Source organism: Anolis carolinensis, chromosome 4 (assembly GCF_035594765.1).
Source record: "Anolis carolinensis isolate JA03-04 chromosome 4, rAnoCar3.1.pri, whole genome shotgun sequence".
NCBI classification, from domain to species: domain Eukaryota; kingdom Metazoa; phylum Chordata; class Lepidosauria; order Squamata; family Dactyloidae; genus Anolis; species Anolis carolinensis.
In genome coordinates this window covers 214,133,766-214,157,859 of record NC_085844.1, presented here as the reverse complement: position 1 = coordinate 214,157,859, position 24,094 = coordinate 214,133,766, and the positions used below count along the sequence as shown (strand labels likewise).

General features: G+C 38.5%; 2 protein-coding genes across 2 annotated transcripts; one reads left to right on the top strand and one right to left on the bottom strand.

Annotated features, from left to right (window-relative positions):
- Positions 1–2,710: 2,710 nt before the first annotated feature.
- romo1 (reactive oxygen species modulator 1) lies at positions 2,711–6,003 on the bottom strand. Its single transcript, XM_003220477.4, has 3 exons — positions 5,871–6,003; positions 4,009–4,139; positions 2,711–2,922 (listed from the first exon to the last, which is right to left on the bottom strand). The coding sequence occupies exons 2-3, from the start codon at positions 4,137–4,139 to the stop codon at positions 2,814–2,816; spliced, it is 240 nt and encodes a 79-aa protein (XP_003220525.1). The 5' UTR covers positions 5,871–6,003; the 3' UTR covers positions 2,711–2,813.
- Positions 5,972–22,884, top strand: nfs1 (NFS1 cysteine desulfurase). Its single transcript, XM_003220535.4, has 13 exons — positions 5,972–6,107; positions 9,116–9,183; positions 9,538–9,654; positions 9,805–9,888; positions 11,854–12,006; positions 12,936–13,029; positions 14,796–14,930; positions 17,282–17,439; positions 18,315–18,420; positions 19,032–19,113; positions 20,221–20,304; positions 20,417–20,506; positions 22,267–22,884. The coding sequence occupies exons 1-13, from the start codon at positions 6,026–6,028 to the stop codon at positions 22,328–22,330; spliced, it is 1,317 nt and encodes a 438-aa protein (XP_003220583.1). The 5' UTR covers positions 5,972–6,025; the 3' UTR covers positions 22,331–22,884.
- The last annotated feature ends 1,210 nt before the right edge of the window (positions 22,885–24,094 follow it).

Below are 24,094 nucleotides of genomic sequence, written 5' to 3'. Positions count from 1 at the left end.
GTGAACTGGCCCCCTGTTTAAAAAGTTTGGGGACCCCTGGTATACACAATATATTATATTATTACCATAGCACAATATTAGTAAATGAAAGAACAATTACAATATTTAAAAATAAAAACAATTTTAACCAACATAAAGCTATCAGGATTTCAATGGGAACTGTGGGCCTGCTTTTGACAAATGAGATAGTCAAGTAGGATTGTTGTTGTTGTGTGCCTTCAAGTCATTTCAGACTTTGGGCAAGCCTAAGTCTAAAACTGAGGGCGGGGGCCAGGTAAATGACCTTGGAGGGCCGCATCCGGCCCCCGGGCCTTAGTTTGGGGACCCCTGCTCTTGGATATAGCTGATCTGGCCCTGGGGACTTGAATTCGTTTAGAGTGGCCAGGTGTTCCTGGACAACTTGTTTCCCTATTTGGGGTTGGATTTCCGCCAATCCTTCGTCCATTCCATGTTGCTGAGGTTGAAGATGGCTTTCTTTTTGTGAGAAGACGAGGCAAAGAAGGCATTGAGCAGTTCTGCCTTTTCCCCGTCCCCTGTCGCCATCACCCCATCTTCTCCTTGCAGAGGCCCTATCGCCTCCTTTTTCTTCCTTTTTCTACCAACATAAGCAAAAAAGCCTTTTTTGTTGTTTTTTATGTCCCTGGCAAGCCTGAGCTCATTTTGCGCTTTAGCCTTGCGAACCTTTTCTCTACAGTTGTTGGCTATACGTTTGAATTCTTCTTTGGTGATTTCTCCCCTTTTCCACTTCTTGTGCATGTCACTTTTGAGCTTTAGCTCAGTTAGAAGCTCTTTGGACATCCATTCTGGCTTCTTTGCACTTGTCTTATTTTTCTTCTTTGTTGGCACTGTTTGCATTTGCGCCTTGAGTATTTCTCTTTTGAAAAACTCCCATCCATCCTTACCTCCCTTGTTTTTTAATATTGGCGTCCATGGAATGCCTCTCAGTAATTCCTTCATTTTTTGGAAGTCAGCTCTCTTAAAGTCCAGAATGCGTGTTTGATTTGTCTTAGTTTCAGCATTCCTTTGTATTGCAAACTCCAGGAGCACATGGTCACTTGCCCCTAAGGATCCAACCAGTTCAACTGTATTGATCAGGTCTTCCACATTTGTTAAGATTAGATCAAGACTTGCTGATCCTCTTGTTGCCTCTTCTACCTTCTGGACCATAAAATTGTCTGCAAGGCAAGTGAGGAATTTGTTGGACTTTGTACTCTTGGCTGAGTTTGTTTTCCAGCAGATATCGGGATAATTGAAATCACCCATGACTACTATATCTCTTCTTTGTGTCTGTTTGGTCAGCTGTTGACAGAAGGCTTCATCAAGTACTTCATCCTGACTCGGAGGTCTGTAGTAGACACCCACGACAAGATCTTTTTGAGTCCCGGTTCCCTTGATTCTTATCCAGATGCTTTCAAGCTGGTTTCCCGGATTACAGTCCTTCATTTCTTCTGCAATGTAACTGGTTTTGACATATAAAGCTACTCCCCCTCCTCTCCCCTTTGTTCTATATCTGTGAAAGAGGTTATAGCCCTCAATGGTTAAATTCCAGTGATGGGAGTCATCCCACCAGGTTTCAGTGATGCCTATGACATCGTATGTGTGGTGCTGTGCTAAGAGTTGGAGTTCGTCTTGCTTATTTCCCATGCTCTGAGCATTAGTGTAAAGACATGTAAGCCCCTGTGACCTCCCCTCGAGCTGTTTATTTGGGATTATTGTGCTCTCTGTACTTGGTCCTTGCTGTGTTTGTGCAGCCCTCCGTTTAGCCTTTTGGCGGTTCCCTGTGGTCGTGGGTAATATAGTGTTCGCCAGGCTGTTGTTCCCCTCCCCCAGTGGATCTAGTTTAAAGTGCGCCTGATGAGGTTTGTGAGTATGTGTGCAAAAAGATGTTTTCCTACTTGTGTGACATGCACCCCATCACTTGCCAGTAGGCCATCCTCCTGGAAGAGTAGACCATGGTCAAGGAATCCAAAATGCTCCTCTTGGCACCATTTTCTGAGCCAGTTATTGACCTGTACTATTTTTCCGGCCCTTGTAGAGCCATGTCCTACAACGGGGAGGAGGGATGAAAAGATCACATGTACATTATACAGTTTTAGCTTTGTTCCCAGAGCTCGAAAATCATTTGTGATCTTTTGAAGAAGAACATTCTCTGGTGTCTACTTAATATTTTTAGTAGGGGTAGAGTATGTGCTGTTCTGGAAGTTGTTTCTAGATTTCAGGTATATAAACAATGTTATACAGTGGAAATTTTGGACAGAAACTCCCAAATGATTCACCAGCCTAAACATCTATGTCTAAAAGAAGATCATCTCCACATCTCTATTAATCCACACGAGCAATTTTTTTTGTTTCCTCCTATCATTTCCCATTCAAGGAACCGTCTTTCAGGTTTGCCTCTATCCCAAGTTTCTGTCCAGGTTTTAGTTTTTACAATTACACATAAGACTTCACAGTACTCAAATATATCCTTATTTAGACAACATTCCTACATTTTCTCTGGAGCTAATCAGGTCTGTTAAGATATGTATGCTAGGAAACGAGATTAAATTGGTGGAGTTCTAAGACAGTGTCCTCCAGGCCATATTCTACTCAAAACATGGTTGTTCAACGATGCACTGTTCTACCTATTTTGATTCACAAAATTCATCATACAGCTAAGGGTCACCATTACTACTTTGACTTATGGAGACAAATATTTGCAGACTATATCTCCAGCAATATTGGCCAAGACCAAGTTTCTCTCCTGGCGCAAAGACGTTTATTGTATTACACAAAAAGACTTTGACTAGTCTTCATGGTTAAAAAGTGTCATATTAACAGCGGATTCCCATGCCAATTGCCATAAATGTCCCAAATGTTCCTCCACTCTGCATCATGGTTTTGCCAACACCACCCATCAGTTCTCGTCCTCTCATGCCAATCCTAAAAGAGAAAGAACAGAGCATACACATTTATTCCTCAGCTATATATTACTGCATATAGCTGATTACACAAATGGGCTTGACTTGCAAAACTTCAAAATGTTAATTTGAACCCTACATCTCCCTCAAATGTTGGTTTAGAGACAGCAAAATGTTAGTATGCAAGACCTTGGATGGGACTGCTTTTCTGTGATGAGCTCAGCAATTATTGAATGATGAAAACAGCTTTTCCTGTTCTCAATGTGCAAGGATTAAGGGGTTAGATGTATTATTTTTTCTTTAGTTTTGCTTGTCCACAGTCACTCAACAATGTGTCCTTATGACCAGTGATTAATATGTAGTCATGTCAGAAAGCAACTTGTCAACCTCATATACCTACATCTGATATACCTCCATCTCTGAGCTGTAGAAACTGTTAAAGTATTTTTTCATATATCAGTCTCAAAATCAGATCAAAGCTTATTGTTAATAATCCCTTCAGTTCCAGAAGCAATTTGGAGGACTGTTCAGAGCAGAAAATGTGCTTGTAATTCTCAATCAGTAGACGCGCTACTAGTAAGTCTCCACTGTCGTTGCTGACATCAGTGTTTAGCACAATTATTTAATTTCACTACATAATGATGTTATGTGTAAGGATTTTTCCTACTTGGAAAAACCATTTTTCCTGATATATACTGACAAAATTAAGAATTAGTTTTTAAGTTCAATTATTTCCTGAGTAAAGTGAACATGATAAAAACTCATGATTGTATCTAAAGATAACATAAAACATGTCTAGAGCCACACCTTTCTGACACTGATGTGATTTCAAATTATAGCACAAGGTTTATGGCCTTAAAATCAAATTTATCTTTAAATTATAAATACATAAAAGCTTTTAAACACACACTAAAACTACTCCCTAAAATTAATTTAAATCCACAGGCAGTTACAAGAGCCAGAGCAACTCTAATTCAAAATATTAAAGGACAAACAAAATAGTCTTAACTACCTCCCAGAAACTCAGAACTCACAGAATATAGAAGGGGCTTCTTAACAGTATGAGTAGCTTGCCAATGCAACCAGTACTATAGAAGTCTCAACATACCTGAGACAAGAAAATGTACCGAACAGTGCACCGGCTGCCATACCAACAGCAAAACCCATCATGAAGCCCATTTTCACTCTGTCAAAACAACTGGGTTGCGACTGGCCATATGGCCCCACTGTCACAGGCATCTAGAAAAATAAATGAAAGTACTAATGAAGCACCAACGTGAGACATATTATTTCTGTAAATGATTTTCCTTTCCAGTGTAGATGAAATGTCTAAAGGTAACTGCTACTAGGATACCACTTAGACCACTTTGAAGAGTGGATTTGGTGTCAATATATGCTTTTTAGAAAGACTGTAACTGGAATGTGATAACAGCTCCTGCAGAACAGGCTTTGACTTGAAATCCCTATGTTTTGGGGTGTAAATGTATGTGCAGATCTGTGAAACTATGTTACTAAATATTTACATGCAAATTTACAACGGTTAAACTACAGTTCCTGAAGAAGCTTGCTGAAGGTTCCCAGAAAAGTTTATTCTTCCTTTGCATCCTGCAATATTCTTTATAAAGCCTTGATATACTATCATAAGCAAAAGAGGCAAGTTTTTGCCCCAAAGAGCTTCACACCTTGAGCTCAACTAAAGGAAAAGAAAAAACAACAAAAACAATTGTTAACAACCACAAAGTTTAACAGCAGAGAAATTGACCCATTTCAGAATGCATACTGTGGTAGATTTAGTAACTATAGTTTAGTAACTATTCAATAATTTCACCACGAAGAGTTCTGCTCGGTGAAATAAAAGTGATCTGGACCTTGAATTTGCAGTTGTTTACACAGTAATTGACAAACAGTGGTACAGCAATACTAATTTGAAAATGATTTAGGCTTTAATGATTCAGGTGGTCCACGCTCTTGTTACATCTGAATAGACTACTACAACACACTCTACGTGGGGCTGCCTTTGAAGACTGTTTGAAAGCTCCAACTAGTTCAATGGGCGGCAGCCAGACTGCTCACTGGAGCAGCGTATAGGCAGCATACCACCCCCCTGCTGCGTCAGCTCCATTGGCTGCCAATCTGCTACCGAGCACAATTTAAAGTGCTGGCTTTAGCCTATAAAGCTCAGTTCCAGGCCTGCTTACTTGTTCGAACGTATCTCTCGCTATGATCAGCCTCACAGTTTAAGATCGTCGGGGGAGGCCCTGCTCTCAAACCCTTGCAAGCGCAACTGATGGGGACGAGAGACGGCCTTCTCAATACTGGCTGCCGTCTGTGGAATTCCCTCCCCAATGAGATCAGGCTAGCTCCCTCGTTCTTGTCCTTCCGTAAAAAACTTAAAACTTGGTTATGGGACCAGGCATTTGAGCAGCAGATGCAGCATTTATTGTAAAAACGATTCAATGATGGATAATGGACAGACCTTGATCACGACTCAAAATGCACCTTCTAAATGTAGGTTTACGTGGATGTTTTAAATTAATGTTCTATTGTTTTAACTCTAATTTGTTTTAAATACTATGTTGTTCAGCATCCAATGATTGCTAATTGTAAGGCCCCCTAGGCGGTGAGAAGAACGGGATATAAATAAATAAATATTATTAAGCGGCTGAGGGGTAAAAGGAAGGGGCCTGAGACTGCTAGGAATCGTGTGAGTTGAAGTCCAAAGCACTTGGAGGGCCCAAGTTTGCCCACGCCTATCCTACAGCGTGAGACACATCCCAGGACAAGGCCCGTGGAGTCTCTCTGCCTCCCATGCGAGTCCAGGCGTTCTTTCTACCAGGTTAATTTCTCTTGTTGAACTTCTGAGAAGCCCAATGGGAGGAAAAGAAAGGAACCCTGCGTCGCTAGGACGCTAGAGAGCTCCCTCCTCCGCCCTGCTCCTAAAAAGGGGCCTCCTCAAACAACCCTCTTTACCTCGACCGCTCCGAGCTCCGCCAAACCCTGCTTTGCCTTCTTCTTCTTCTTCCTTGGGGCGACGCTTCCGTCGCGCCCTGGTGACGTCACAGGAAACAAGCCTCCCTCTGGCGTAGTCTCTGAAGGAGAGCGGGGCAAGCAGGCAGGCAGGCGCGATGTGGGTGCTGCGGCAGGCGCCTCGGCGGGTTTGGCGGGTCTTCCAGGCCAGGAGGCTCTCGGGCCCCGCGCAGCAAGGAGGTAAGCCTCCCCTTCGACCTCTTAAGTGCCTTCAGGAGTCATCTATGCGGCAGCAATAACGCAGTTTGATAGGCACCCCTTGAACTGCCTTAGCTCAGTGCTATGGAATCATGATAGCAGGGCATCAGCAATCCTTGGCAGAGAATCACAGAATTATGGAGTTGGAAGGGACACCCAGTCCAACCCCTTTCTGCCAAGAAGCAGGAAAATTGCATTCAAAGCACCCCCGACAGATGGCCATCCAGTCTCTGCTTAAAAGCCTCCAAAGAACGAGCCTCCACCGCACTCTGGGCAGAGAATTCCACTGCTGAACAGCTCTCGCCGTGAGGAAGTTCTTCCTAATGTTATGGTGGAATCTCCTTTCCTATAGTTTTAAGCCGTTGCTCTGCGTCCTAGTCTCCAGGGCAGCAGAAAGCAAGCATGCTCCCTCCTCCCTATGTCTTCCCTTCACATATTTATATATGGCCCTCATCATATCTCTTCTCAGCCTTCTCGTCTGCAGGCTAAACATGCCCAGCTCTTTAAGCCACTCCTCATAGGGCTTGTTCTCCAGACTTGATTATTTTCATCACCCTCCTCTGGACACATTCCTGCTTGTCAACGTCTCCCTTCTATTGTGGTGCCCAGAATTGGACACTGTGATTCCAGGTGTGGTCTGACCAAGGCGGAATAGAGGGGTTGCATGATTTCCCAGTATCTAGGCACTAGGCTCCTATTTATGCAGGCCAAAATCCCATTGGCTTTTTTAGCCACCACATGACATTGTTGGCTCATGTAGTCCTGGCAAAAGGCCTTGTAAAGCTACAACTCCTAGGGTTCCATAGCATGGAGCCATGGGCCTTGAGCTTTAAGGGAAGGCAGAAGGTGCGTCTTGTCAGTGATGGCAGCTGTTTTGTTGTGGCTGAGCAAGGACAGACTACAAAGGAGACGGGAAAATTCTCTCAATGACATTAGATAAGGTCTGCAGTTCGGGCTGTATTTTTCCATTACTGCCTTCCAATGTAGTTGTACTACTACTAGTAATAATAATGATCATATTTTATTTGTCAAGCTGCCCCCTTTGATGCACGAAACAACATAGGGTGCATCTACACCAGACCTGGACAAACTTCGGCCCTTCAGGTGTTTTGGATTTCAACTTCCACAATTCATAACAGCCGGCTCAGTCACACACATTACATAAAACAGTAACACACGTTACATAAAACAGTAACACACGTTACATAAAACAGTAACACACGTTACATAAAACATGTAGGCCTTGCACAATCTCGATATCTTTAACTACTGCCATATTTCCATGTTTCTTGTAATTCACCAAATACCTTCTTCAATAACTAGGTCTTAAGTTGTTTCCTAAAGGTTAGGAGGGAGGGGCCGATCTGATCTCTCTGGGGAGGGAGTTCGGCAGCTGAGGGGCCACCACCGAGTTAAAATACATAACTATAAAGCAGCTGGAATATTTGGTGTAAGTGGAAACGGAGAGTGAGTAAGGATTTTGTCAACAAAGGTATTTCATGCACCATCCACCCGGATTATTCAGGCTGTGGCAAATGTCTTCCCTCCTCCCTGCATTAGCGTATGGTCAGACAGCAACAGCTCTTTCTCCTAGCGTTGCATAAGTCTGCATTTCTCTTCCTCCTGTTAAAACCCAGGGCAGTGTAGTTGTATCCTACTGTTAGCAATGAAAGACTTGTTGATGCATAGCTACTGCAATTTCTTTGGGAGCAAGTTCTTTAAACAAAAGTTCTGAGTTGATAGTTTTACTTTGACAACTCTAATGGGAACTCAACAGAATGCATTTGAAAATGTGTTGACAATGAAATAGACTACTTTAAATATTAGTAGACTGTCAGTTTCATTAGAGGCTTTGTAGACTAGCATTACATATTTAGTTTTCGGGAGTCTTTTAGGGATGTGTATCTTCATTGTCATGGGTTGGGTTGGATTGTTTTTGGGGTCTCTTCCAACTCTAGAAGCCTTTGTGAAAATTGCTCGCCTTTTCTTGTTGAACAGACATGATCTTGCTCTTTTAAGGCTAAGGATGAGTTCACCTCAACTGATTTTTTTTATGGTTTTAGAGGATTCATTTGTGTAACTGGAAAAAAATTGTTTAAAGGACCATATTTTATTTAAAAGACATTATAATTATGGCTAACCAGTCAGCTTAGTGATATTTACAGTCAGCCCTCCACATTTGTGGCTTTTGCAGTTTTAATATATGTTCCCTCTAGAAATCTTTAGGTTTTCCAGTGCAGCTCTATGGTCAATGTCTGCCAGACATTGACCATTTATTGGTACTCCAGCACAGTTTTGTGGTCAATATTCTGCTGAATTTGACCATAGAGTTGCACTGTAGGGGTTTGAATTTCTTAAAGAGATGTTCTCTCTGGTTAAAAAATAGTGGGTTTAAAAAAAAAACATGTTTTTTTCCATTGTGACAGGAGTCCTGAGCACTAACACCACTGAATGTGGAGGGCTGACTTTATATTAATGTAGGGATCAGTTATAAGTGATATAACTACAGTAGAGTCTCATTTATCCAACATTCGCTTATCCAACATTCTGGATTATCCATTCATTTTTGTAGTCAATATTTTCAATACATCATGATATTTTGGTGTTAAATTCATAAATACAGTAATTACAACATAACATTACTGCGTATTGAACTACTTTTTCTATCAAATTTGTTGTATAACATGATGTTTGGGTGCTTAATTTGTAAAATCATAACCTAATTTGATGTTTAATAGACTTCTCCTTAATCCCTCCTTATTATCCAACATATTCACTTATCCAATGTTCTGCCGGCCCATTTATGTTGGATAAGTGAGACTCTACTGTATAACATACACTAGAGGATGTTTATATCTGTCAGTATTAGTACTGTACTGTCAAGGAAGTGCTGAAATATTATTAAAAGAATATTTGAATTAATATTAATATTTTTTGTTCACGTCTTCTGCATATTTGCAGTTGTCACTCATGTGGTTGTGTTTTCCTAGGTAAAAGTAATGATGAAGAATCTGCACTCCGACCATTGTACATGGATGTCCAAGCAACTACACCTATGGTTTGCAAACTAAGTCTTCATTTGAGGATAGTCTTTAGTTTTTTAGAAGAAGCAAAACAAAATAGTATTTATAGAGTAGTCCTGTGTAATTTTTTACTCAGATGTAATTTCTGTTCCTTTTGTGGGTGAGTGGGTTATCCCCAGCTAAGTGTTACTATATGTGCAGTATGTTTTGATTATGGAATCGAGCAACTAGAGAAAATAAATTAAAAAGTTAGCAACTTGATCTTCACATTTATTCAGAAATTTAGATTTGCCATATTCCAAGTTATTGCCCCTCTGTGTGTGTGTGTGCATGTAACAAGGGAGGAAATATGTTGTATTGAAATAAGAACATTTTATAATATTTCCTAGGATCCCAGGGTTTTGGACAGCATGCTGCCTTACCTTGTGCATTTTTATGGCAACCCACACTCTAGAACCCATGCTTATGGGTGGGAAAGTGAATCTGCTATGGAAAAGGCCAGAAAGGTAAGGTTTCTGTATTCTTCTTACAATTTTTAATGTTTTCCTGCTTAACTTCACTGCATTTCTATGCTGCTGGATATTACTGAAATTGCCAAGTGAATTTTATTTTCTGTTTCAAACATAATATGCACTGTTTTGTTTTGTTTTTTACAGCAAATTGCATCTTTAATAGGGGCAGATCCTCGAGAAATTATTTTTACCAGTGGAGCAACAGAATCCAACAATATAGCAGTGAAGGTAAATGATTCTACTGTAGTATCTGATGTCATACAGCAACTCACAATACAGTACTTAGACCTTGCTATTATATCACTAAGAAAAACAGAAGTTTAATATATTAGGAACCAAGGGCACAATTATCTATTTCTGTGCTTGATTTTTATTTTGTGTCAAAAGCATTGTATATAAAACAATGATTTTGGGTTGGAAAGATTAGCTTTTTGCAAGAAACATTGCCCAGTGGACGCCCAACTGTATTTACTCAGTCTTGGAAGAGACTCTTTCTGTGTTCCCCTCTGTGCTTGATGAAACATCTGAAAGTTATGGCCAGCCTCAAAATAGTACTTAACCTGACCTCTGGTATGCAATCTGCTTAAAGCAAGCAGAAAAAATAAATATTTAAAATATTTAAAGAACTGTTAAGATATAAAACCAACCATCATTTCTTGATTATATAGAGAATGTGATGTGAATGTTTTTAATTTATAAACCTTATTTCATAAATTGTATCTCAAAATCACTTTTTTCAATAAAGGCTTTAAAAAAACCCTGTAAACGTGTGTAATTGTGTGTTCACAAGGCTTTATAATGAGATGAGTCTCTAATACAGTTTATTAGAGACCTGTATAAGCTTATACAGGTTTGCAACATACTCAGAAAAAAGCTTTACTGAACTTAATGGGAATTACTACCAGGTAATTATGGATAGAACTGAAGCTTTAGGTTGTAATCTTGCTTAGGCTGCAATCCTTATATATATATATTCCTGGGAGAATGTTCCAGTTAGACCACTTAATGAAAGGTATGAAGTTTTATTCTTGCTATTAAGTCCTATTCTTGCTATTAAGTCTTGCTATTAACTATAACATGGGTTATAGTTATAGTTCTCAGTAAACATGTGTAGGATTGTGCTGTTTGTTTCATTAAGCTTTTGACCTAGGATGTAAGTAGCATATTGTAAAATTGGTCTAATTCTGCCTGGAATATACTTAAAGCATCTGTGCTAAGTAGTCATAGTTTGAAATTACAGGTCTCCTTCCCTATGCCTGTGCCTGCATATATTTTCCTTGGTAGTTATACCCTACTATAGTAACTATTTAGAAAAAGAATATCATAGAATATACCTTGCAATGATGACAGCTGGGAGGTTTTTATGTAAATATTCATCAGTGCTGGAAAATGAAGAGCAGAGACATCACACTGGCAACGAAGGTCCGTATAGTCAAAGCAATGGTATTCCCCATAGTAACCTATGGTTGCGAGAGCTGGACCATAAGTAAGGCTGAGCGAAGGAAGATAGACGCTTTTGAACTTTGGTGTTCGAGGAAAATCCTGAGAGTGCCTTGGACCGCAAGAAGATCCAACCAGTCCATCCTCCAGGAAATAATGCCCGGCTGCTCACTGGAGGGAAGGATATTAGAGGCAAAGCTGAAGTATTTTGGCCACATCATGAGGAGACAGGAAAGCTTGGAAAAGATCACGATGCTGGGGAAAATGGAAGGGAAAAGGAAGAGAGGCCGACTAAGGGCAAGATTGATGGATGGTATCCTTGAGATGACTGGCTTGACCTTGAAGGAACTGGGGGCGGTGACGGCCGACAGGGAGCTCTGGCGTGGACTGGTCCGTGAGGTCATGAAGAGTTGGAGACGACTAAACGACTGAGCAGCAGCAGCTGGAAAATTTATTTGACCAGTCAGTGGTACAATTCTCTATGTACTTTTCTGAGTTCAGTGACACTAATACCATTCAAGTACATACAGGATTGCATCCTGAGACAAGGTTGCCCACACGTGCTTGGGACTAAGGCTCATAAAATTCAGTGAGACTTTTTTCCCACAGGAAGCATATTTAGGATCTTGTTTCAGTGACTCCAAGCTGCCAGGTTACTGAACATTTGAAACCTCTGACTCAACATTATTTTTTTAAAGCTACAGTATTCCTGCATTTTTTAAATCTGTTCTCTCTTTTTTTATTTCTCTAAAGGGTATTGCAAGATTTTATAAATCCAGAAAGAAACATATAATTACAACACAGACTGAACACAAATGTGTCTTGGATTCTTGTCGTGCACTAGAAGCTGAGGGCTTTCAAGTTACATACTTGCCTGTAAAAAAAAATGGGATTATAGATTTAAAGGTGAGTAACTTAATGTTTGTTACACATTCTGTCATTTATTACATACAGCAATACAATGACTATGATCTCGGATTGCATGATTTTAATAATGTGTTTTAATTTTTATATATCTTTTAAATTTATGTTTTAATGTATATGTTTATTTTATATTTGTGGTTGATATGGCATCAAATTGTTGCCTTTGTAAGGTCGCTCTGAGTCCCCTTCAGGATGAAAAGGTTGGGGTACAAATACTGTAAATAAATAAATAGTTTGTCAGGTAAAAATGAGAAAGGCTGACTCTTGTTCTTCTTTCACGCTGAATCACTTCAGCAGGCATAATAGCATAAAGTTAGATATGTTTGTATTCAATTAAAATGGATAAGATTTAATCAAGTAAAACAAAATTACTATTGAACATAATGGAATACGTTGCAGTGAAAACATACTTGGTATTGCAAATTAAAGTACACATTTTGCAGCCCTATTAAAAATGTCCAAGGCAGTTTTTACTTAATTACAAAATATATAACCAACACAATAAATCCAAATGATTGTTATCCAAAGGACTGTGTGGCTTTATGAATGTGCACAGGAAATTTTCATTTACCACAGCCACTCTTCTATTTTCCCAAAGGATTGGTGTTGAAGGGAATTGCCAATTCCTTGCTCCCCTAATGCACACACCTCTTCACGTCTGACTCATTGATATCATTGAAATATATGTAACTGTGCTGAACCTTTTTTTTAATTGCACCGAGGCTTCAGAAGTTTTAGTTCTGTTATGGAAATCTCTCCTTGTTTGGTCTGTTCACTTTTACCATTTTCAGATTTAATGTGTTTATTGCAAGTAGTAGAATTAAAATCTCAGTATCATTTATAAAGAGCATTTACTTTCAGACTGTTCATGTAACTTGAATTACTTCGTTCTCCTTCATTATTTCTTCCAGGACCTACAAAGTGCAATACGACCAGACACAAGCTTGGTTTCAGTTATGGCTGTGAATAATGAGATAGGCGTGATACAGCCAGTTAGTGATATAGGTAAGTAGATAATGGCTTGGCTTTATCAAAAAAGCCCCAGAGCATCATGATGAAACTGTATTAATACAGAGGAATACAGGAAGCCTACCTAACTGCTTGGAAACAAAACACTGACTCATTTCAATGTCTTCCAAGGTTTTCAGTGATCAGAAGAGATCTTTGCCAGATTTCCATGCTTGAAAAAAAGGAAATATTTATTTGAGCTACTACTTGTTGCTCTTTTTTTCAGAGTGGAAGTACAAACCTTCAGTGTTGAGTTGTTGTGTATGCAGTTAAACCTGTCCCCAATTTAGGAGTGGCCAGAAAAAGAGAGGGTCTCCTTTGGTCTTTCCCAAAATCAACCTTAGGATTGATTTAGTCCAGCTGATTGACTCTTAAATAGGCCTTAACTCCAGTATAGCTGCTTGATTGAATCAGTTAGAGTCTATAGGCAAAGAAGATTCTGTTGCCACATATTCCTAATATATATTTGAAGAGATCCCCTGAAAGTGAGGTATCCAGGTCCTCTTAAAGTGGAAATACAGTAGTCTCACTTATCTAAGACTCGCTTATCCAAGGTTCTGGATTATCCAAGGCATTTTTGTAGTCAATGTTTTCAATATATCATGATATTTTGGTGCTAAGTTAGTAAATACAGTAATTACAACATAACATTACTGCGTATTGAACTCCTTTTTCTGTCAAATTTGTTGTATAACATGATGTTTTGGGCTTAATTTGTAAAATCATAACCTAATTTGATGTTTAATAGGCTTTTCCTTAATCCCTCATTATCCAAGATAATCGCTTATCCAAGGTTCTGCCGGCCCGTTTAGGTTGGATAAGTGAGGCTCTACTGTAATTACTTTTATGTGTCTTGAAAATTGTCCTTGAAATAAGTCTGAAGCTTTTTACAATGAAAATTGATGTCAATGAAATGAAAATGTATTGAATGAGTATCAATGGCTACAAGAATCATAGAATCATAGAATAGTAGAGTTGGAAGAGACCTCATGGGCCATCCAGTCCAACCCCCTGCCAAGAAGCAGGAAATCGCATTCAAAGCACCCCCGACAGATGGCCATCCAGCCTCTGCTTAAAAGCCTCCAAGGAAGGAGCCTCCACCACAGCCCGGGGGAGAGAGTTCCACTGTCGAACAGCCCTCACAGTGAGGAAGTTCTTCCTGATGTTCAGGTGGAATCTCCTTTCCTGTAGTTTGAAGCCATTGTTCCGTGTCCTAGTCTGCAGGGCAGCAGAAAACAAGCTTGCTCCCTCCTCCCTATGACTTCCCTTCACGTATTTGTACATGGCTATCATGTCTCCTCTCAGCCTTCTCTTCTGCAGGCTAAACATGCCAAGCTCTTTAAGCCGCTCCTCATAGGGCTTGTTCTCCAGACCCTTAATCATTTTAGTCGCCCTCCTCTGGACGCTTTCCAGCTTGTCAACATCTCCCTTCAACTGTGGTTCCCAGAATTGGACGCAGTATTCCAGGTGTGGTCTGACCAAGGCAGAATAGAGGGGGAGCATGACTTCCCTGGATCTAGACGCTATATGACCGCAAAAGTATTTTTTTCTTTAAATTTTTGCCGTTTAATCTTTCTGGCTATTAAATATTTCTCCACTTGTTTGATTAGTTATTTACATAAAATTTGGAGAAATGGCTAATCCATTCCAAGGTGTTGTGCAAAATCGAGGTTTGGATGTTCATAGAGGAAACTAGTGTACTGTATATTGTAACCAGACAAAAATGATGTTTGTATTGAATGATACTGTTTTTTTTATTACAGGCCGGATCTGCAGCTCCCATAAAATTTTCTTTCACACAGATGCTGCCCAAGCAGTTGGGAAAATTCCACTGGATGTCAATGAAATGAAAATTGATCTAATGAGCATAAGTGGCCACAAAATATATGGCCCCAAAGGTATTTACTTTTTCTGATTTTATAGCACTTAGTCTTTTTTGGCTGTTAAATATTTTTCCATTTCTTTTATTATTTCTTCAAATAAACCTTGGGCAAATGGCTAATACATTCCAAGGTGTACTGTAGAACAAAGGTTTTGTTATGGAGGAAACAAACATATATTGTAACTAGAAAAAATAGTGCTTGAACGATGTTGTTTTTGTATTATAGGTCAGACCTGCAGCTGCAAATGTATATTTTCTATTGCATATTATTTCTAGCTACTGGAAGCAAGGCTTTAACTAGATTTGTCCCAAGGCTGTAAAAGACTTAAGCAAAATCTATTAAGAGACTTCGTTTTATTAGGGAGCTGTAATTTTTTTTTTCATTTAAAGAAGTCTGTTGACATTACTGATAAACTTAAAGTGAATGAATTACAAGTTCTATGTTTTTATTACTTGAATCCAGAACAATCTGTCTATACACATTGACTGTGACTGCATTAATACTACTAGTACTACTACTACTACTAATAATAATAATTCAACTTTATTTATACCCCGCCACCATCTCCCATAAGGACTCGGGGTGGCTTACAAAATAATACAGAAAGATGCCATATATAAAATACATAATACATAAAATAAAACACATCAACATGAAAACAATACTAACATTACATAAACCAGATATATAAATTGGATAAAAGAGTCTCTATTAAAATATAATCAGTTAAAAGATCCATAAAATCAATAGTACATTGAAGTACAGTACTTGTAATTTCAACTTAGAATGATTGGTTTTTTGAATATATGAATAAGGTTGTGAAAGTAGCTAAGCATACTTTATACAGCTCTCTCACATACAGTTAATGTTAGTTTTGATGAAAAATGTTTTTATCGGGAGATTGTTAAATTATAACTGGTAATGCCTCATCTGATCTTGATTTTCTTATGAATTATAAGCATATTTATAATTGGGTTGTTGTATGTTTTCCAGGCTGTATGGCCATGTTCTAGAGGTATTCTCTCCTGACATTTCGCCCACATCTATGGCAGGCATCCTCATACAACAACCTGTGATCCCGGCAATGAAAGCCTTCGACAACACATACTTATAATTGTTTATAATCACCGCTTTGAATCCCACCCATAGGAGAAAAGTGGGAGAAAAATTAATAATAATAATAATAATAACAATAATTTTCATTGATGGTGGGAGGTTTTGTGAGATGGTGGCTATAAAATGACTTCTTTATTTGGAAATATGGATGTACATTGAGCAATAAGACACCACGAAGGGATTTTTTTTATTCCCCCCCTTCACACTTGTGTATTGCTTTGAAAATCCAGAGAAGATTTTTAAAGCATCCAGGGAGCTGCAGGGGAAGAGAAAATAGCCCAACCTGACTTCTACTGACGGACAGTTTCGTCAGGCTGGTATGTGAACGGAATAACCTCATGTAGGTCCCTTCTACACTGCCATATGATCCAAATTTTCTGCTTTGAACTGGATTATATGAGTCTAAACTGCCATATAATCCGGTTCAAAGCAGGTAATCTGTGTTTTATATGGCAGTGCAGATGGGGCCTGAGTATAAAGTCACTCTGACAGTCTGTTAACTCATGTCCTTAGAAATGTAGTGTAAATTGCTTAATTTAATAGTCTTCATGCAGTTAATAACTGTCTGCAGGCTGTTCTGTTGTTCTGTTTATCCTTGGAATAGTCTTCTATGCTGGTGTGTATCTGTGTGCATAACAATGCATTTCAAGTTTTAAAATAAGCTATGGGCATCCATGTATCTTGTGTATTGTGAAACACCCTCGAATAGGGTTGCCAGGTGAAATAAGGGATAGAGGTTCCTTTAATTCAGTGGTTTTCAAAATGTGGGTCCCCAGATGTTTTGGCCTTCCAACTCCCAGAAATCCTAACAACTGGTAAACTGGATGGGATTGCTTGGAATTGTAGGCCAAAACACCTGGGGATCCACAGGTTGAGAACCTCTGTTATGCTTTAGTTCATGATGCCATACTGTTTATTATTATTTTATAAGGTGAATTAATGATGAATAAAGTATGGCGTTAGGAACAGAACAAGGATTTTGATTTGATAAAGGAATTTGACAGAAAAAGTTGTGGGTAGTAGGGGAGTTTTCCATCTTTGGAGGACCATACATAGGTTAAAATAATAGGTGTAACCACATGAAACTGATGATCTGCTTATTTAAAACACATCCATATTTTTTATTCTTGTGACTGAGGATTTTGATGAAAGAATATCGATACAGGGAATAAAAGCCTTTCTGAACATTTCCAAACGTTGCTGTATGCATAGTTTTATGTTTACTAAACACACTTTCCCCCCCCCCCAAGGGGTTGGTGCAATTTATGTTCGGCGGCGACCAAGGGTGAGAGTGGAACCCATACAGAGTGGAGGAGGCCAGGAACGAGGATTACGTTCAGGGACTGTGCCAACTCCTTTAGCAGTAGGCCTTGGGGCAGCTTGTGAACTGGCACAGCAAGAGATGGAGGTACAAAGTGCAATTCCATTTGTCTATATAACTGATTGATTGTGCATCTATACTGTAAAATTAATGATGTTTGGCACTGCTTTATCTGCCTTGCTTCAATGCTATGGAATCCTGGGATTTGTAGTTTGGTGCGGTACTAAGCCTCTTTGGCAGAAAAGACTAAAGACTTTGTAAAACTACAACTCCCATTATTGCCATAGCATGTAGCCATGGCAGTTATTGTGATGTCAAATTACATTAATTCTACAGTGTAGAATTGTACCCTATGATCCAGTTAGCTTCGCTAGCTTTATTTTATGTGTTTGTAACACAATTAGCATAGTAGAAAGTTTGGAATATACTCATCTGCTTATATGGATGAGTGTTTAACATCTCTTCCTTTATACTATAGATTTAATTTTGTTCCATATTTTCCCCTTGGTTTCAAAAAAATGCATTGTGCTTAAATGATCCAAACATTAGCATCTTAATGAAACCATTTCCTAATACATTTTTATTTTAGTAATGCTGTAGTCAGTAGCTAAGTAGTCCATTTTAATTCTTGCGTGAATCAGCCACAGAGCCTCCAAACTCAGAACTGCAAATATTTTGATTCCTCTGTTGTTGCTAGTAAGAAAAGAGTTGTAGTTTCTAGAAGGAATACAAACCTTTTTAGTAATTACTTGGGTGTATTCCTTATCAAGAATGGAGAAACCTCAGACAAAATTATACCTCTTCAGGTTTAAACATACAGCTGCAGTTATGGATGTTGTGCTCTCTGTAGAATTTCAAGACAAAACCTCAAATATCACTAAAATAATATTTTTGGGTAAATAGGTCAGGGGATATCTGTAGATTGGTTAATTAGCTAATTGGCACTCTTCTTTGTTTTCCAGTATGACCATAAGCGAATTAGCTTATTGGCTGACAGGCTGGTTACAAAAATAATGGCAGAAGTTCCTGACGTGGTAATGAATGGAGATCCAGAGAACCGGTATCCAGGTATTGTTAGAAGAATATTGTGTTCCCTTTACTTCTAATTTTTTTAAATACCAATAATGATCTTCATTATCTTGATAATGCTCAGGGGTCCTTAACACCCCCTCCTCCAAATAAAACAAAATGAATAAACCACTTTGTAAACTTATATGTAGAACAGGACCCCTGCGTAAATGGAAAAACTGTGAAATAAAAATGCCACTTTAAAAAAACTTGACATTTGTCTAGGAATTTGTAGTTTCTCAGGTGCACCTTTGTGGTCAACCTCTGCCAGGAGTTGACCATAGAATTGTGCTGGAAGACCTAGGGATTCTTAAAGAGACCATATTAATCAAATCTACAAAGTTAATCCCACAAATGTGGAGACTGTAGTATGCAATCTTGTGCATGCTATCCTAGAAATAATACATTGGATATCTTAAAAATCACATTTTTTGTGTGTTTTCCATACTGTAATTTCCAAGAAACACCGAGATAGGCTTGCTATAAATCAGAAATTATTTGTATGTACATAACTGTTTAAAGTAGTAGTCTACATTGCTTTTACTAACGTAAGTTAGCAGAGAGATAGATTAATCTTTAAAGAGGGTGACTATACTTTGTTAACTTCACAGGCTGTATCAACCTATCTTTTGCGTATGTGGAAGGAGAGAGTCTGTTAATGGCACTTAAAGATGTGGCACTTTCTTCTGGAAGGTAATACTTAATGTGAAAGAAATAAAAGGCCTCAAGAATGGTCTGAGCATTCAGAAGATGTTGGGGTACAATTTATGATTGTCTTTTTACCATGTTTGCATAAAATTGTTTCACAACCCCCTAATTTTCTTTGTTAATTGACAACATAATAGACAAGCTTAGGAAGTCAGTGAGAATGAAAACAGAGCCCTGCCCCATGAAGAGAATGGACATTGGTTATTACCACTATAAAGCTATTATCCCTAAATGTGCTCCTTACCAATTGCAGGCTTGCTACCTCTGTTGACAGTGTAAGGTATGATTGGTCGCTTTTAAACAGGATATCAGTGTCAGTTTATGACCAATCAATTCAGAGTCCTCTTTTTAATTTGCACTGGGATTACATTGCTTCCATTCATAAAGAACTTGCTTCTAACATTGTAGGTCCTTTTAAAGATTCTGTTAATATTTGTCAAAGTGTAAGCAGTATCCAAAACTGGATTTTTATTGGCAGAACACTAGAATCAAATAGAAGTGAGTTTCCCACCGTGGTCACAAACTAGCTTTGCAGAGCTGAGAAACCTCCAAAGCTGATTTTTCTGGCAGCACTGAGAGCAGTAGGAAGGAGAAAATGGCAGTACAAGCATGATACTGGATTTTTATCTACATAATTTTAACAGGTTTTATTGTTTAGCCTTGAATCTGCCTGTTAACATCTTTTTGTTAACATCATTTCCTCCATCTTTCCAGTTTGTTTATTTTCCCACATCTCTTTTCCACTCTCTTAAGTTTTGCAATCATAATAATTCAAAACATTGATATTACCACAATCTCTTTTTTCTTCTCCTTTCTACCCTTCACCCCTAATATTGGTTTTATCATGTCTTCTCCATTTCATTTTGGCTTTGTAAATGCCTTTATTCTATTAATTTTGCAACAAATCCTTATCTTGTGAAATCTGCTCTCCTTTTTAGTGTGACATTCTAATGGATAGAGTCAAGAAGGACATTTGGACAACAGCAATAATGCATATACATTAAGAACATGCTATTTTAGTGTCGTTGGTTGTGGTAATGTTACATCCCTTATAAAACAAAATAATTTGACATTTTTTTTCATTTTCTTCAGCGCATGTACATCTGCATCTTTGGAACCATCATATGTGTTGCGTGCAATTGGAACAGATGAAGATTTGGCTCATTCATCTATAAGGCAAGGGTTTTAGTCATTTTGAGTCTCACATATATCACTTCTTTCAAGCACAGAATGTCTCCCTTTGTGTATAAGTATTGTGTTGCTCTTAACAAGCTCTGCTTCACTTCAGATTTGGCATTGGCCGTTTTACTACAGAAGAAGAAGTGGATTATACTGTGAAAAAATGTATACAGCATGTCAAGAGATTAAGGGAGATGAGGTAAAATTAGACTTTTTTTACCTTCAACCATTGTAGAATTTATCTACTATTGTCTCTGTTGACGAGATATTGTGCTTGGATTCCTTGAAATTCAGTGGTTAAAGTGCATCAAGACTGGAAAAGAAGAACAGTAATAATACACTTTATTTATATTCCGCCCTTCTTCCTAGAGGGAATGAGAGCGGATTACAATATCATAGAACAGACAAAGGCAAACATTCAATGCCTTATTTACAAATATACAATGAGATATAAAACACATTTCCGGCTTTTGAAGGCAGTGCTGATTTCTGACTCTAGGACATGCTTTTTCTCCATTTTCAATCCAAGGAGCCTGCGATGTTACCTCCTGATTGTGTGGCTGGCAAGATTGCTTGGAGTGTCTCTTTGCCTTTTCCCACTGAAACAGTACCTATTTATCTACTCAGATTTGCATGTTTTTGAATTGCTAGGTTGGCAAGGAACTAGGGCTCACAAGACAGTAACTTACTTCATCTTGCAGATTTGAACTGCTAACCTTTAGGTCAGCAGATTCAGCTGCACAAGGGATTAACCCATTGCGCCACTACAGTTTTTGATGCCTTCTTCAGTTGAGGACTTTTCTTAGACACTGAATAAATTGATTTTGGATGTTCATGTTGGGAGCCACATGCCAGCAGAGAGTAGAGGCAACGCCCAAAATGTGCAGAGCCATCTTATTTCCTGCTTCTTGGCAGGGGGTTGGACTGGATGGCCCATGAGGTCTCTTCCAATTCTACTATTCTATGATTCTATGGTATAAGGCCTGTGATTTAAGCATTTATGCAGTTTGACAGCACTTCATCTGTCATGGCCTCAATGCTATGGAATTGTAGGAGTTCTAGTTTCATGATGCACCAGACTTTTTTGGCCAAGGAGGCAAAAGACCTTGTAAAATCACAATTCCTATAATTCCATACCATTGAGCCATAGCATTTAAAGTGGTGTCAAACTACATTAACTCTACATTGTAGATGCACCCATGATTTCCTTGGTTTCATTCACATAAATGAGTGACACCACTTTATATATATTTATACTCATACACATACCATCCTTTGCTTACTGTGACAAGTTTTTTAAAGCCTCATTGTAGTGGTGGAGATGGCAATTTTGAGGAGAACATTGAGGAGAGGAGGGTTACACTATCCCTCCAACTGGACACTATCCCCACACAAAATGTTCTCTTCAATACTAGAGTTAGATTTTAAAAAGCATAATTGACAGCAGAGACTCTTGGGATGGAAAGGAAAGGCCTCATTCTTAATTACAGTACTTGTAAGAGCAAGCAGGGAAGTTAAAGGTTTTATCTGACATTTGGATCAATTTTCAAATTCCTTGCCGGAGGTGGAATTTCTTGCCTATGATGGAGTTTTATGGCTGTTTTTAAAGACAAGTTTTAGTCTGTTTTAAATGTTTTCATTTGTGTATTTAATGTTTTAAACGTTTGTTAGCCATTGTGTGTCATGTCTGGGAGGATGGAGTTGGTGGACAAGTGTCTTAAACGATACCCCCAGCTAGAGTAGACCTATTGGCTCAATGTGTTTTAAATATGTGTTGAGCCTATGTGTTGGGGCTATCCGTAGGATTCAAATGATATATTACACAGAATTCATATTTCTTCAGATGCAGCTATTTTTTAAAAAAACATTTTGTTCTTACAAATTCCTCAACATTTATTCATGTCAGATGTTAGTTGTATTTCTAGGTAATAACTACAGATTTTCCTTCTCATTTTACAGTCCACTATGGGAAATGGTACAGGATGGCATTGATTTGAAGAGCATTAAATGGACACAGCATTAAAGAAAGGAGATGCCTTATAAACATGGACTGCATTGATGTGGACTGAATGGATGTATTCTGCACATTCCCAAGGAAAACTATGTGGCACCTATTTCAAAATGCACAAGCTCTATGTGACAAGGGAGTTGCCATTTCTGAATACAAAATCTGATAAATAAATATGAAACATGTAATCAGACCTATATTACACCGCAAATATACAGGGACATTTGGTTCCTTGCGCCAAAGAAATTACCATGGTTTTATTTGAAAGTAATACTGGGGCAACATAATATGTCAAGTAAGTGTTGTGCTCTGAAAAATGCTTCTACAGTGTTTTCTTCCCAAACTGCTTTGCATCTGTTTCATCAACATTTATTCTGTAGCAGAAAAACATATTTGGATGTATTATATGGTCAGAAGTAAACGTTTTATTGAAGGCAATTTTCCATCTAAAAAGTGCCACATTGATCAGTGGTGTATACTTTATAATAATGAGTACAGCTGTGGCAAGGCCAAATAGTGATTGAATAGAGATGACGTCGCTCATAATAAAATACAACTTATTCTCATAATACAGTATTAGTGTTTCATGTTTTCCCCTTCTTGTTATTTTTCCTGACTCTGTGTTAGAAAGTATTATCTTAAGCTTTATGGAAATCAGGTGATATACAGTGTGCTGTCACCATTGCTTCCATATGTAACTGGAAGACAAAAGGCTGTTGCTTTGGGAAAGAGATCATGCTTGCATGAAAATATTCCAGTATTGCTTTTGCTTGATCATAATTAAATATTTAAAGGTGAAGGCTCTGCTTTTCAATTCAGGCAGTCTGCCAGAGCAAAATTATATTACATAAACATTTAGTTGAGTTTCTTGTGAAAGAGCTCATTTCGGAGCTCAGCTCAGGTAGAAACTGCTTGATGGAGGAGAGAGCTTGAGTTGCGTAAATGTTCTAGATATTTCTAACCTTTTTGTTTTAAATGTTAATTACAATGGATAAGGTCTTACTTGCTACTTGTATGTTCTTACATGACAAACTAAAACTTGTGAAAGAGAGCTGCAGCAAGAGATAAATACGTATATTTGTAGGTGACTGAGGTGTCAACAAAATAATTTTAAAACAAAGTTGAAATAATGTTTCCCCATAGTTAATGAAAAAAATTAGTAAGCCTCTAAAAGTAATCTTTAATAGTACATAGAACAGTAAATAAGGAACAACACTCTGAAAACAAAGGAATTCCAGACATAAACCAATCAGGGGCAGCTAACATCTCCGAACAAAGGATTTCTCCAGGCAGGAAGAAGCCAGGATATGAAGTTGGCAAGGCCATTAATGCTAATCAAGGTGATTAATTACAACATTCACACTGGCCTCCAGTAGACAAGAGTTCTTTCTCCCACAGATATATAAACCTCCCTTGCTTAGTTTTTTCAATAACCTCTGAGGATACCTGCCATAGATGTGGGCGAAACATCAGGAGAGAATGCTTCTGGAACATGGCCATACAGCCCGGAAAACTCACAGGAACCCTCTAATATTCGATAGTTAGTTGTGAACAATTATTTATTATTATTTATTTATTTACAGTATTTATATTCCGCCCTTCTCACCCCGAAGGGGACTCAGGGCGGATCACATTATAACACACATAGGGCAAACATTCAATGCCCATAAACACATCAAACAGAGACAGAGAGAGACACGCAGAGGCAAGTTAACCTTCTTCTGAGGGGATGTTCGATTCTGGCCACAGGGGGGAGCAGCTGCTTCATCATCCACACTG